Here is a 16,133-nt window from a genome sequence, read left to right as displayed (position 1 = left end):
CTGGAACTCTCGACTTCCAAATCGGCTGATTTGGGAAGACGCGTTCACCACTAGACCAACCCGGTGGGTTCCAGGCCGTAAACCTGGTATGGACATATGTCCCGCTACAGAAGTATCTAGGTGTTATCCTAGTTGAGAATCTTCGATTCAAGGAGCACTTTCAGTATGCTGCCATAAAGGCTTGTTCTGCTTCTTTCGATGTTCGAAGATCATTCTACCCCGACTGAGGGCTTAATTTCAGAAACATGCGTGTTTTATATAAGGGTGTATGCGAAGCTATAATGCTGCATGCTACCCATCGAATGAGGTAAAAATGTTATAACACTGAAAGAATCCTCATTCGTTCTCTGAAGTAATACCTTACGGTGATTCCGGAGGCTAAACAGATAAAGAAAGTAGGATTTGAACCTCAGAACCTTCAACTTCGAAAATCAGCTGTGAAACAACTGATTTGCGACGTCGAATTAACCACTAGATCACCCCGGTTTGCTAAAAAAATCAGATTTTTGGACGATAAATTTTTCTTTTCGGTACTTAAAATCAAAAATCTGATGTTGACACCACATGACTTCCTTGTACCCCGATTAAATTACATATACACATTTTTAAAAGTACATAAAATTATATTTCATTAATAACTTGTCGTTTTTTTTTATTTATTGTTATTATTGAATTATTATTTGATTGTAAAAATATTTTACAATCGGAGTTTAATATTATTAATAAATCAATATATTGAAATAAAAAAAAAAATAATAAAAAAATAAACGAAATTAAGCCGGATTCGAACCGATGTGTCTTCCCCTTGTAAAATCCAAATATTTCATTAATTAATTAAAATTTTATTTGGCTATAACTCTGGAACCTATGAAAATAAGTACCACTTATAATATGTCATTAAAAAGCTCTCAATAAGGACTTATTACTGGAGTTAAGAAAAAGTCAAAATAGAATCTTTTAGATTTTGGCCTATTTTGGACATTTTTGGTCAAGTCGATTATAGTCAAAAGGGGACGTGCACAACTAAATATTACAAGCAGTCCTTATTCCAAAATTTCAACATCCTACGGCTAATCGCTTTTTAGTTATGCGAGATACATACGTACGTACAGACGCCACGCCGAAACTAGTCAAAATGGATTCAGGGGATGGTCAAAATGGATATTTCCGTTGAAATCTGAAAACCGAATTTTTTCGCGATCATAATATTTATTTTACTTCGAACAAGCAAGAAAAAATTTTAACAAATTTACGAATTATTCTGTTGACCAAAACATTAAAATGTAGTACAAATTTGAAAAACAAATCTTGCTTCTTTTATTAAATCACCACAAAAAATTTACACAGATAGGAATCCAGCAGACTTCTATTTGTATCGGATTCTATCTTTTTACAGCTTAAATATTGATATAACAGTTTTTACAACAGATAAAACTACATTGCAGTACCATCAAATTAAAGCAAAATGAAATAAAATGAAGTCGGTAGGACCAATAAGATCCAAGATTTCTTAACCTGTTTTTTGTTGATGTTGAAATAAAACCTTTATCGAAACACGATTGGAGTTAATAATAACTTATAAGTTAAGAAAATATCTTTATTTTATGTCCAATTATCTTATTATGTCTCACACTGAAAGCAGATAGTTTACAAACACCAATATTTGTTAATTTTTGTCTTTTCGTAATTTTTCATTGGTTATATTAATCAATTTATAAATCGGTTTAAAAAGAATGTTTTTACATTACATGCTCTTTAAATTTTCAAGAAACGGATAAACTTTTAAAAGATACGCTAATGATTCTTTATTATTTATTTACGAAGAAATAATCAGTTGTAAAAAAAAGACAATATGTTTACGATAAAAGTTTTCACTCAAATTAAACTTTTTCATGGTTAGATTTTAGTCCGATAAAATTAATCGTTATTTCAAAGCTTTCAAAACAAACTTAACGTTTAAATTTATTAAATATTTAAATAATTCTTTTTGAATAAATAGTACTTAAGTACTTATCAATAAAATTATTTAGTATAACAGAGCACTAGTTAGTGATTTAACCGGGCAATATTGCCTTATTAATTGTTAGATTTAATTTGTGGTTGTAACGTTGCCAGGACTGATTACGCTTCTCAGCTCTTATTCATCGATTAAATAATTTCTTGTATTGTATTGTTTCTTATATCAATCTGTAGAAAGAATATAAAAAAAAACATCAGAATGCGTACACTACCGCATCATTCAAATATCATAATGTAATCAAATATATATACATACATATATATATATATATATATATATATATATATATATATATATATATATATATATATATATATATATAAATATAACCTCTTTTAACTGGTGAGCGCATTTCTGTATATTTTATTCATCAACAGGGTATAAATATTTTATTAAATATAAAGTATTAGTATTTTATAATATACTAGCGGACCCGACAATGCTTCGCTACTGCTAGATTTGAGTATATATATACAGATTAAATGAACACAATTAACGGTTTGATAAAACATTAACAAAATGAACATTACGGAACTTCACAAAACTTAACCTTTCCCTTTTACCCTTTTCCCTCACCCCCTTTCACCGTTTTCCTTTTCCCATTTCCATTTTACCTTATTCCCTTTCCCATCCCCATTATCCCTTTTCCTTTCCTTCCCATTTCCATTTCCCTTATTTCCCTTTCCCCTTCCCCTTTTCCCCGTTTTACCTTTTTTCCATTTTCCCTTCTTCCCTTTTACCTTTTCTATTTTTACATTTTTTCCTTTCCGATTTTTCCCTTCCTCCCTTTTTTCCCGTGTGTATGTCCGTCAGTAGTTTTTAGTCTATAGCGCACACACATGTCGGAAATATTGAAACTGAATCGTAAAATATTTAGTATAGTGTGTGTTGCTTTTACGTGTAAAAGATAACATAAAATTTTATTTCATTAATAATTTCTGATATTTTTTCTTTGTTTTTATTGATATTATTGAATTATTATTTATCGTAAAACGTTTTTACAATCAGTGGTTAATTATTAATAAATCAATATATTTAAATAAAATAAAAAATTAAAAGGGAAAGAAAATGAATTCGGATTCGAACCGATGTGCCTTTCCCTTGTAAGATCCAAATATTTCACTAATTAAAATTTTATTTGGCTATAACACTGAAACCAATGAAAATAAGTACCACTTATGATATATCGTTGAAAAGCTCTCAATGAGGGCTTATTACTGCAGTTAAAAAAATCCCAAAATCCAAAAAAAAAATTATTTTCTGCTTTTTTGGACACTTTTGGTTCAATTGACTGCAATCAAAAGGAGAGATGAACAACTAGATGTTACAACAGTCCTACATCCAAAATTTCAACATTCTACGACTAATCTGAGTTATGCGAAATATATACGTACATACAGACGTCGCGCCCAAACTAGTCAAATTGGTTTCAGGTATAATCAAAATAGATATTTCCGTTTAAATCTGAAAAACGAATTTTTAGCGATCACAATACTTCCTTTACTTCGTACAAGGAAGTAAAAATTAAAATACCATAAAGAAGAAGAAATTCCGGTATCATTTACTTTTGTTTCATACAATTCTTTAGCTTCATATCACTTCAATTAAAAAAAAATGAAATGTTACAACTCCAGAACCTTTTTTAATTCATGTGTTTTACCTTCATAAAAAAATAAAGAACAACGGTGTCTTAAGAGTAGTCTCCCAAAAAATTCTTAATTTCTTAGCCCGTAAAATAGTAAAATTTTAAATATTGTTGATATTTGATCGTTATTATTCAAAATTCTTTGTATATCATATGAAGAATACTTATAAAACATCTAAATTTGTTTAAGAGGATCAGTCCTTACTCCACAATGGGGTCTAACCGTTCAGCTCCCTAAGTTAAAGCCACGAAAAAAATCGCGGTATTTCGATGGTTTTTTAAAAATATTTGTTCTCCCGTAAGAAAAAAAAATTATAATGGTGTTCAAAAGACTTCTTTCGTTCTTCCATAATTCTGTACCCTTTAAACCCTCTCAAATTAACAAAACTTTATGTGCTGTTATATTCAAACAAAAAGTATCAAAATGTATTCTAGCTTACAAAAAAAAATTAAAGTTTTATTTGATAAAATAAATACAAGCCCTTTTACTCTTTAAAACGGTTATATTTTTGAAACCCCATAATTAAAAACAAATAAAATACTTCAATATTGAATCGTCCGTTTTAGAAATATGTTAAATATTTTGAAAAAAAAAAATGTTTGTCAATCCATTCCAAGGATTTCTTCAATTTAAAATTGAAAACTTGGCATTATCATTATTTTCTTTTTCAAAATATCTATTTCATGTGGGGATTTCATTAAAAATTTTGACTATTCTAAATGGGGAATTCCTTCATATCCTTTGGAAACTATAATTTTTAATCTACAAGTTCCGGGTGAATTTTAGTTTAAAATTATACTTCCGGTGTTAATCTTTTCTTTTAATTTTAAGCCTCCGGAACCACCGTTAAGTACCGCTTCTGAGGATGAGATGAAATGGTAATCTTTAGCGTATAAAAATGCCATACCTGATACGAACCCGGGACCTCCGGATGTAAGACCGAGATGCTACCACTCGCGTGCACAGAGACTAGCATCATCTACTTATATACAAACTTTATAAATATAAATTTTCACACTAGTAAATATTTTTTCCCATATACTTTATAAATATTATTTTTATTTATTTATTTATTTTTTGTTACAGGTGTCTTCTATCAACAGGGTACTACGTAATTTAGCAGCACAAAAAGAACAACAAGTATCAGCACAAAACGAATCAGTATATGATAAATTAAGAATGTTTAACGGTCAAGCGCCAGGTTGGGCATGGTACCCTGGTTCAGCACCTGCTGCTCATCTTAGTTTACCACCAAATCCAACTACTGCTCTATCAGGACAAGTCACGCGTGATGATATCCATAAAAGAGGTCAGTTTAATACTATTTAACAATTAAGTTGTATTTTTAGGTGTTATTCTTTTGGTAATATTTGTGTTTAAATGATTGCCAATACAATAGAAATTTTAGGAAAATAATCGAACTTTTTTGTAGGTTTTTTTAATGTAAAATCTATTCAAACGTTACTACTTTTTTTAATTTTTTTTTTTAATTTGTTTAGTATTATCTGTATTTAAGTACGAATGAATCCATTAGGGGGAAAAATTAGTTCTTCAAAACGTATTTTGTATTTTACTAAAGTAATTTTTTGTTATTATGTAACATCGAATTTACAGAATAGAAAAATGTTATGTTATTGTTGTTTTTGTTATTACAAACAATCATATACAGAGAGGTAAAATAGAATGTTCTGTAACATAAGAGGTGGTGAACGAGTGGGTGGTAGAACTTGATGCAATTTATCGCTAACACAATTACTGGAAACGGGGCGGGAGGAGTGAAGTTAGAACAGTAGAACGTAGACTTAACCCTAACTCCCTCTTTTGTATTCTCTCTCTCTCTCTCTTACAAACCTACTCCAGCCCCCTAATTCAACCTACCACCCTTTGAGGGTGAAATTCACTCAGATGGAAGTTATGTTCATTTCCACAAAACTTTTCTTTTTTTTGTAATCGTTTCCAGGGTAAAGGGGCTATTTTCTACCGGCCAACTCACTTTTTCCCTACACCTCCACCCTATATCTCTTTTCCTGTACGCTACTTCTACTCTTATAGCAGAATTCGCCCTATCTCATCGCGCCTACATTCAGTAAACTCATCTTCATTTTATACTATAAATGTCTTTACTCCCTCAGTTCTAGAATTTTATCATTGTTTTTGTTTTGTTATTATTTTTCATGTAACTAGTTGTCCTGCTAGTATTTGTTGTAATCTTCTATCCTTTATATTTTATTCTTTTTGTTTCTTCATTTTTATTATATTTACTTGTATCTACAATATTAAATAAATTTATTTTATTATTTTAATTTTTTTAAATTATTTGCAACCATATGTTGTTCTTAATTACCACACAATTTGAATGATGTTACATATATTATGATATTTGTTTAAATTTCTCTATTTAATAAATAATCTATAGAGAGTTTATCACGAAGTTTTCCCGTGACTTTCATAACCTATTCTACTAGCGAAAATAATGGAAAAGTCCATATAAACATACATTCTAAAATGCTTCGTTTGCAAGTTACGTTTATATTTTATTTATAATTAAATATAAAAAATTAAATATAATTAATTTAAAAAATAAAAATTAATAAAATATAATTAATTATATTATTAATTTATAATTAGTTTTATTTTTTTTTTTTTGCGAGTTGTGTTTATATTTGTTATTTTTCTAAAATATTTATTTCTTTTATTTCGAAATATTGGAGATTTTGTTTTGTTTAATATTTACTTAAAATATGCCATATTTTTATACGTTTTATTTTTAATAGACTTCAAAATTCTTACGTTTATATTTAGTTATTATCGACTTTATACATTACCATTCTATTAAAAATAAAATTTTTTATAACATTTGTTTAAATCTTTTATACGTTTATTATCCATTTAATAAAGTTATTTTACGCCAAACATAAAATACTGTGATTTTAGATTTCAATCTTTTGTGTTTAACCCAGATTTCTTATAAAACCACAAAACTTACACCTTAATTTCTGTTCCAAGAATTGTAGACTAGCTTAATTTTACCGAAAGTTATTTTTTTCGTTAGCCGACAATAACGAATAAATAAATAAATGTGTAAACCTAAATTCTAAGCACATTCTAACTACCCAACAAACACGCGAGTATTACACACTCAATAACATTTGCGACTGTGGTTCTAATATCTCTGCCCTTTTTTTCTTTTTTTAGATAATGCTACAAATTCAATTTTTTCTTGCAATATCTTCATTTCATATTTAAGCAATATATTTTCAAAATGTTTATACATAACATTTTAAACGCTTCCATAATTTATGTATATATCTATATATATAAAAGGAGTTGATTTCTTTCAAATGCAAGATTAAGGATAATCGGTGTAAAAAGTTTCTATTTATTGCTAAGGTGGTTTTTCTTTTTTCGATGCGACTGCTCATGCGGCAGTAAACCTCAAATTTCTATTGCACAAATCCGGCTACAGAAAAATATTTTTCTGAAATAGCCAAAAGATTCATTTTTACTTCCTTGTACGAAGTAAAGGAGTATTGTAATCGCGAAAAATGTAGATTTTCAGATTTCAACGGAAATATCCATTTTGGCCATCCCTGAATCCATTTTGACTAGTTTCGGCGTGAGGTCTGTACGTACGTACTATGTATCTCCCATAACTCAAAAACTATTAGCAGTAGGATGTTGAAATTTTGGATTTAGGACTGTTGTAACATCTAGTTATTTACCTTCCCTTTTGATTGCAATCGATTGAACCAAAAAAAGCCCAAAATCCAAAAAAATTAGACTTTTTCTTAACTGCAGTAATAAACCCTCATTCTTTACAATAATATAAATGGTACTTATTTTCAATTGCTCCAGAGTTATAACCAAATAATATTTTAATTAATGAAATATTTGGATGTTACAAGGGGAAGGCACATTGGATCAATCCGACTTCATCTCTTTTTTTTTTTTTAATTTAAATATATTGATTTATTAATACTCGTAATTATTAACTTCTGATTGTAAAAAAAAGTTTACAATAAATATTAATAAAAAAATAACAATAAAAAATATCAGAATTTTTACTGAAATAAAATTTTATGTATTTTTCATTTAAAAAAAAATATGTAATTTAATAGGCGTACAAGGAAGTCATGTGGTGTCTACATCAGATTTTTTAAATTATTTATCAATACGCCAAATGAAAAATATACGTTGTCAATCATTATTTAAATTTAAGGGTTATCAAAGATTAAAAAATTTCTGTTTTTTTTCTTTAATAATTTTTAAACGAGATATTAAATTCAGAACCATGATAAATATCAACGTTTAGGAACTTTTGAAGTTTTTACAACGTTTCTATACTTAATATTAAGGCCATAAACCGCGAATATTTACTGAGTAACCACTATTGAGTACAGGTTTTTTTTTAAAATTGAAGAATGGTCTCCCTGAAAATGCCTACTGAGATGCAATTTTGGTTCCGTAAGTTGCAAATCGATAATTGGAGTTGTAGCTAAAAAATCATTTCAATAAGTTCATCGCGTAAACGATAATATTTATTTCCTTAAAATATTTCACTAAAATAATTAGTATTCTCACAAACATAAGGATACGAACGTGTAGATGATCCAGAAGGCATAGCCCCCTGGCAAGACGATCGAGCGAGCTAAGCAAGCCCTGTCAGGCTAGTTATTAATAAAATTGTGTGATTCACAGTAATTTCTTGCAAAACTATAAAGAAAAGTTTTTGGTAAATTTACTATGATAAAAATGTTTGCCTTAAATGTAAAAACAAAGCGATTTAACGATTTGAAAAAAGATGATATAGATAGACATCATAGTAAAAATATAAGTAATAAGTATTTAAGATACCCTAGTTCACACTTAGTAGTAATCATTTTGATGGATTTCTTATCTTAATTTTATAGGATATCAGGTTTCAAGCCTTGTACAGTTTCTTGCAAACTGTTCATGATTTTTTATGAGTATAATCTGGATTCAAACACCCGCCTATACCTGATACTCTACATGTTATACAGAATGTATCTTTCAGCATATTTTTAATTTTAATTGGAATGCGTACGTATAATTGGTAGATGAAATAATTGAAAACGGTGATAAAGTTGCAGTACTTTTCTCGTATAGATTATTTTTTCATATATAGTGAAAAAATAATTACACATAAAAGTTAGGTTTTGTTTTTTTTTATTGGGTGGGGGTAATTTATGATGAAATTTTATTGTAAAATTTTCATTATACGTTTAAATAAACCAAAATATGTTTTTAATTTTTTTTTTTAAATCGATAAATTTTTTATTTTTTCAGTTTTCCTACCTCCAAAATCACCACCCAAGAAATTTTGTTGATTTTTCTCCGTTTACTATAATAAATAAAAGAAACTAAAAAAATAAATTCCACTAAAAAATGTATAAGCAATAAAAGGTTACCTAAGCCTTCTTTTTTGAGATGAGGGGGTGAATGATGACGAAATTTTATTGTAATATTATTACTAAAGTTTAATTAATATTAAATATTATAATGTTTAAATAAAAAAAAAAGGTTAAACAAATTTAAAAAATCTATATATTTAAACTACGATCGGATCCCTTATCTCCCCACAGTATTTTTCCCCAAAGTATTTTTTTTGGATCACTTGCACTAAGACTATGCATAGGATAACATAAAAAAGTTAGGTTAAAAATAATATGCAATAGATAAAAATATAACTTTTGATTTTTTGAGAAGGGGGAAATCTTTGGACACTTTTTTTTAAATTTAAGGTAAGCATATACTAGGTTTAATATAAAGTGGGATTATGTTTGCAAAATTTTGAGAAAATTGATAAAAAAAATATTTACCCTACCCCTGGATATATTGACCGCCAAAAACTTTACCATTCTGATCCCCGTAGGGGAAGACATGCCTTGTTACGATCACTGTCCTCATACCACCTCCTCCTTTCAAAGCCCTGATGAGGTTTACTGGAAGTCGTCTTGCAGATCCTCTAAACTTGATAACACAACACAGTCATCAGTTTGGCCTCTGTCAAGATGTCGCCGATGCAAATACCTCGGCAGACGCTCCTATCAGTGTATTTACACAACTTACAATCGCCTTCGTACGGTCAGTTCCAACCACGACCACTTATTGTAACCTACAACCCTCAACTATCAAATTAATCGATTCGCGGAAGCGCGATCACTGCGCCTTCCGCTAACACCGAAAGTTTTACACAAAAACTCTTCCTATATCTAACTTCAGTTAGACTATACTCTATGATCATTACTTAAGTCTTTAAACACCAAAAATATTATCCTCATACTAACAAGTGTTGATCGCAACAACGACAATTCTGTCCTACAATTCAATTTATTCAAAGTCCTCTTGACTTATTTAAAAATAAAAACAAAATAGATTAACAAATTTAATAATCCTCTAATGAAAACATACACTATCTCTCTCTGCTCTGGTTCGCTTTCGGGAGCGAGCTAAATGCCCACAACCCCCCACACCACGGCACTATCACAGAGTTTTTCACACACCCAGTTTCAAACAGCGAATATCTCAGCTAACCGGGGCTCGATGCCGAAATGTCTAACTTGGCGAAGTAAGTACCCAGGCGGGCCCTAGGCGGCTGGGTTTCTCCAAAATATTACCATCACATTGTTCTATGTACACGAGTCTGTGAAAAATTTCATAAAAGTCCGTTAATCCAGTCAAAGGTTACTTTGACTGGATTAACGGATTTTTATGATTTTTAAACTTCAAACAGGCCAACGCAAGGACGTACGTAAGAACATTATCCCTCCTCACTTTTTTTTTATTTTTGATGTTTCTGGATCATGAGACATCCAAAAATGATAAAAAAGTCACACCCCCCTTTTGACATTGCCATACTTTCCTACTTGCAGCATAGTTCTGGAGCTATGATGTCAAGAAATTAAAAATATATGTATTAGCATTATTTTCCAAAATTAAACATAAAGATTTTTCTACCTTTTATCCAGAAGCTTCTATGTTCAAATCCCGGTGAGGTTTTGCCTTTTTTTCAGATAATATAAAATTCATTTTTCATTTCAAATTAAAAATGAACGGTAACTATAATCGACTGTAGGCTTGTAGATAATTTATCCATCATCAGCAGCTGTAATTAAATAAAATAGATATAAATTAGCGTTTAAATGAACAAAACATATTTAATGATAAATAAAATAATAAATAAAATGCATGGATATAAAAGTATTAAAAGTATTTCTTTTTTAATCCAACCATGTAACTTGTAATACATTTTTACCCTTTGATTTAATGAATAATTTTTATGCTTAAACTTTAGTAATATTAAAGTAACTTTTTTTAGTAATAAAAAGTTTCCTCTCTCTCTCTCTCTCTCTCTCTCTCTCTCTCTCTCTCTCTCTCTCTGTGTGTGTTTGTGTGTGTGTGTGTGTGTGTGTGTGTGTGTGTGTGTGTGTATCTTTTAAGTCACTCCAACTTTCTGTAAATTGGTTCCTTCTATAACTTTTAAGTTAAAAAGGAGAAAGAAATAGAGATGTAGTTGTAGAAAGAGAAACTGTTGGGGGGGGGGGAGAAGAGAGAGTAAGAGTGTGAGAAGCAGTAAAGGGAAAACTGCAGGTCGTTTCTACGTCTGTCTAAAACTGGGAAATGGTACATTACAAAATTGGTTGAAATTAAAGAAAGAGAAGACGAAGGTACTGAATGGTTAGAAAAGAAGAAAATAAAATAGTAAAAAAAAAAAAAAAAATAAGAACAGAAAAGGAAAAGGGAATAAAAGAAAGAGAAAGGAGAGGGTGAACAGGGTAAGAAAAGGGAAGTAAAATAATAACGTTTCCAAGTTGGTAGTTGTCTGTCAGCCACGATTCCGCTTGGGCGACCCCCTCCCCTATGTATCCCCCAACAAGATTCTACATTCACGACTACTACGATCCAAAATGAGAAACCCTTGGTTCCTCTTATATATAAGGGATATATATATATATATCCCTTCATCTTTCACTATAATCTCCTCTTCTTCTTCTTTTTCTTCAACCTCTTCCCTACTTCTTTCGCCTTATCCCTTTTTCCTCCTTTCCCTCTTTTTTACTACTACAATTCCTCTACATTTGATACCTCGTATTCCATCTCATTCCTTAACTATACAATCTTCTTGGATTAACGTGGCCGGACCACCCTTAATGTTACAATATTCACATATCTATGCATATTACGGGTTTAATAAAAAAGTACAAAATCTTACTTTTTTTTAATACAATTCTACCCTTATATCTAATAAAAATATTATAAAGATTTAAAACGTACATACACATTTAACTTTATTTATTTATTAGATTAAGGAAAATCAAAATACCGGGCGTCCAAAAAAGGATTACGTGGTTTTAAATTTAATTTATTTTATTACAATTAGAATTACAAATGTGTGTAATTTAATACATAAAAGTACGAAGTCTAAAGTTTTTTTTACCTTTTAATATAAAAGTAACGTTTATATCCCTGCAGATATCAAACCGATAATCAATCCATCTCATTCCATACTATGCCGAGCACGTCTACAACAACCTCTTCCCCGTGGCTGCTGATATTTTTTAACGCAGGTGATCAAATAATAGTTATACCATGTCTTTTACATAACCACAAAAGTAATAACCCATCGGCAGGACTTCGCGGTAGCCAATCGATGTGAGATTCTGTCTTCCCGGCCTTCTTTCGTTCAACGCTGTTCGTATAACTTCTACACGATGTGGAAGTTCTCTGTCGATAAATTTGGCCCTTCCTACTTTAAATTTTGCCAAAACACAAAGTTCTTTAACATGACCACGTACAGTGCGGGCGAAAAGTCTATTTACATGTTAATAGCATAGTACAGTTAGATATGTAGATAAACATTGTTACGAATACCAAAGAACAGTATATTTCAACATTTATGTCTGGTTAACATCAACATTTATTACATTGAATGACAACAAAGGTAACAAACATTGTTATCTTTGCAACAATGTTACCTTTGGATTGGTTGATTTATTGGTTTGGAAACAGTTCATTTAGCCGTGTGCGAACACATAGAAAAATGTGGTGGAACGTCGTTTTTTTGAAGTGTAACGACGTCAGCTACTCCTCTCGCCGTTAATCCTAGAAGCAACCACGTATTAGTTATGTGATTATTCATGTGATTCTGTGACCCAGCTGTGCTGGGACACATGAATCATCAAAGAAATATGATCCAAGCAGATGGTCTCCCGTTATCCCTGCCCAAATCATAACATGCGGCGGATTGGACTCGATTTCCTCACAAAAGTGCGTGTTGTCTTTTGCCCAAAAAAAGGCGTTACAATTTTGTGATCTTACGATAAATCACACTCGTCAGAAAACAGAAGGTTTTTTGATCATTTTCATGTGTGAAGCGAGCGAACAGCATTTCACACGCATTCACACGACGTTCCAAATCACGATCATTCAACTCGTTCACTGATGATGGTTAAAAACATGAAACATTCAAGTTTTTCCGCATGTGGTTTTGCATAGTCGATCGCGGGATTCTCAGTTCTGCAGACCGCTTACGGGTCAATTTCATCGGCGATCGTTCGATTGATTCCGCCACAATAACACAAGTTTCGTTGCGTGTCATAGGCCTTCAGCTACGTGGTGCATCGAGAACACTTCTTGTCCAAAGGTTTTCTTCTCCCATGCGAATAACGTTGGTCGTGATGGCGGTGTTAAAACCGCACAGCAAAAATGTCTGTCATTCTGTCCTTTCTTGGTTTTCTTGGGTTCTGACGTTCGTGAACCCACATAGAAGCCACCAAACACTCCTCAACAGTTAAAGTACTTGTATCCGCCATGGTTTAACTCGAGTCTGTCACGTCCTTCCCACACTAACCGAAATGACATGCGCAGAATTCAGCTTATGGCGGTAAATAATAATAAAGAGTCAATCTGTTCAATGATGTAAAAAATATACCGTTTTTTTTTATTGTTTTGTATTCATAACGATGTTTATCTAAATGCTATTAACATGTAAAGAGACTTTTCGCCCATACTGTATAATATTCCCATAATAATTTGTTCGTAGGAAAAAACGTCCAAAATTTGACTATGCATGATACCAAAACAGAAATTCACTTTTGGATATTTGTGATTTTACGTCAGTTAATCACGTAAGATATCCTTAATGGTTTTTGTTTTTAATTTTTACTAAAATTAAAATCGTATTTAATTTCTAATTTTATCATAATTTATAAATTATCCTTTGATTATTAGTTATTTGTAAATATATTGATCGTTTCTTCGTATTACTTTCAATTGAACGATTTAATCGATAGTTTTTCTAAATTAAAAATTTTATCAGAAGTTTTTCACGTTAAAAATTAATCTTTCTTTATTAATTTTCTCTTTTATATTTATTTTATTACTTTCTTCTTTAGTTAATTTTGTAGTCTATCGTAAATATACTTATATCATACCTTTCACTTTCCTAATATTTTTATTTTTAAATGGTAAATTATAGCTTATCTATTTTTAGCTTTGATAATGTTAATTTCGAATATATACTACTCTACACGCTACAAATCTGGACTACTAATGTCTCGAATAATCGACCGTACGATCGTACTGCTTACTGCAAATATTAATATATCCTACCCTATTTGTATGTGTATCTGTCGTGTGTGCGCGTCCCCCTTAGCTGAGAACATGCTTACATGTTCGAACATACTGCCCGTCAAAATAACCATAAGATTTTTTGCTTAAATGTTTATAAACAATAAATAACAACACTAATAATAATTATAAAATAAATTAATAAATTTTACTATCGTAATTAATTCATTCAATATCGTACCAAATCTTAAAACACAACTATTTTCGATACAAATAAATCGATACTGAAAATACTATCGATTATTCATTTAGAATCGTATATATGATGTTTTTTTTTTGGCCTTGTAGTTACAATTAAACATAGATACAGGCAAAACACGTGGGTCAAATGAAATGGTAAACAATATAAGTTAAAATTAGAAGAAACAATAACAGTCAAAATTAGAAGAATTTTGAGTCCTAAATATTCTCCTTAGCGATTTATTGATTTTGAAGCCAACTTCCCTTTTGTTATTGCGTCAAGGAAGGTTAATTTCGTATTACGATAATCTGTTTCGTAAATTGAATATTATATATAAATAATAAATAAATAAATTTAATTTATATTTAAACTTCCAGCTGAGCGAGTGAATTTTCATATGTATATTGTGGATCTTGATGACAATATTAAGAGTCTGCAATCTTTAAAAGATGCCTAAATCGATCAAAACCAAATTTAATTGGGAAGATTTGCTGGCATTTTTCGCTTTTCCTTGATCAATTTTCATCATTCAAAAATAAAAATTTTACACGATTTTGCAAACCTAATTATACCATTAAGATACGCCGCTCGCCAGGGCAACCCGCCCGAAGGGCCTAGCTGCGGAGGCGTGGCGTAGGCAGGCCATGCAGCTAGTTAATATATATATATATATATATATATATATCTGTACCTATAAAGCAACTTGTTCTGACTGACCGATTCACCGCCCAGCCAAAACTATTTAAGATAAATTGTTGAAAATTTGTATACATATCTATCTTACAGTAAAAGGGCACACTAAGAAAGGATTTTTTGAAATTTTGAATTTAAAGGGTTAAAGTGGAGTAACAATGAAATTTATTATCTTTTTAATTTCTCGATAAAAAATGAAGATTTAATCTTAATTTTTGGGGTGTGCAATCTTAATGTGAATAACATCTAAAAACTAATTTCTAGATTTTTTAAAATCCCTGTTTAAAGGGTTAAAATGGATTTTTATTTTAAACACGGCTATTTTTTTTTAATTTCTCGATAACAAATCAAGATATCAACTTGTTTTTTGGAGGATGTGTAATTTTCATGTAAATATTTCTAGATTTTTTGAAGTACGACCTTGAGAGGGGTGAAGAAAAGTAGAAAATTTGAACAATGATTGCAAGTTTTTCCTATTTCCGACTGTACTTAACGAGACATTTACCAGATTGAGACTTGCAAATAAATATCTAAAAACTACTTTCGGATTTTTTTGAATTTCGATTTTTTAAGGGGTGAGACGGTACAGGGCCCGACGGCTCAAACAACACCCTGCTCAACCAACAGGCTCAAACAAACAGCCACTGTTACTGTATGCAACTGTTTGCCGCTGCCTCCGGTTACTTGATTAAAAAACATAAACGTAAACATTTTTTTTAAAATGAGAAACGAAGTACCTTCACCTCCGAGTACTGTTTGTTGAATAACGCTAAGGACCGCGTAAAACACATTTTTACCCTGTCCAACCAGTTATAAGTACTATTTTTAAGATGTAGGGGGACGTTTTTGAAATTCACATTCTAAGATTACTCAAGCTTTTGAGTCCTAATTGATTAAACTGTTGTTCTGATAAAATTAAAGTTTACTGATGTTCTCTGTTATA

At 30.5% G+C, this 16,133-nt stretch overlaps 1 protein-coding gene across 1 annotated transcript in view; it reads left to right on the top strand.

Moving 5' to 3' along the window:
- The window catches only part of toy (paired box 6 protein twin of eyeless), a 146,652-nt gene that overhangs the window by 69,506 nt on the left and 61,013 nt on the right, over positions 1-16,133 (top strand). The window contains exon 3 of the mRNA XM_075378567.1: positions 4,753-4,975. Within this exon, the coding sequence (XP_075234682.1) occupies positions 4,753-4,975 (223 nt within the window). The remainder of the gene's footprint in view (positions 1-4,752; positions 4,976-16,133) is intronic.

Source organism: Lycorma delicatula, chromosome 11 (genome assembly GCF_047948215.1).
Source record: "Lycorma delicatula isolate Av1 chromosome 11, ASM4794821v1, whole genome shotgun sequence".
Taxonomy (NCBI): Eukaryota; Metazoa; Arthropoda; class Insecta; order Hemiptera; family Fulgoridae; genus Lycorma; species Lycorma delicatula.
The sequence above is the reverse complement of the archived record's forward strand: the minus strand, read 5'-3'. Positions and strand labels throughout refer to the sequence as shown.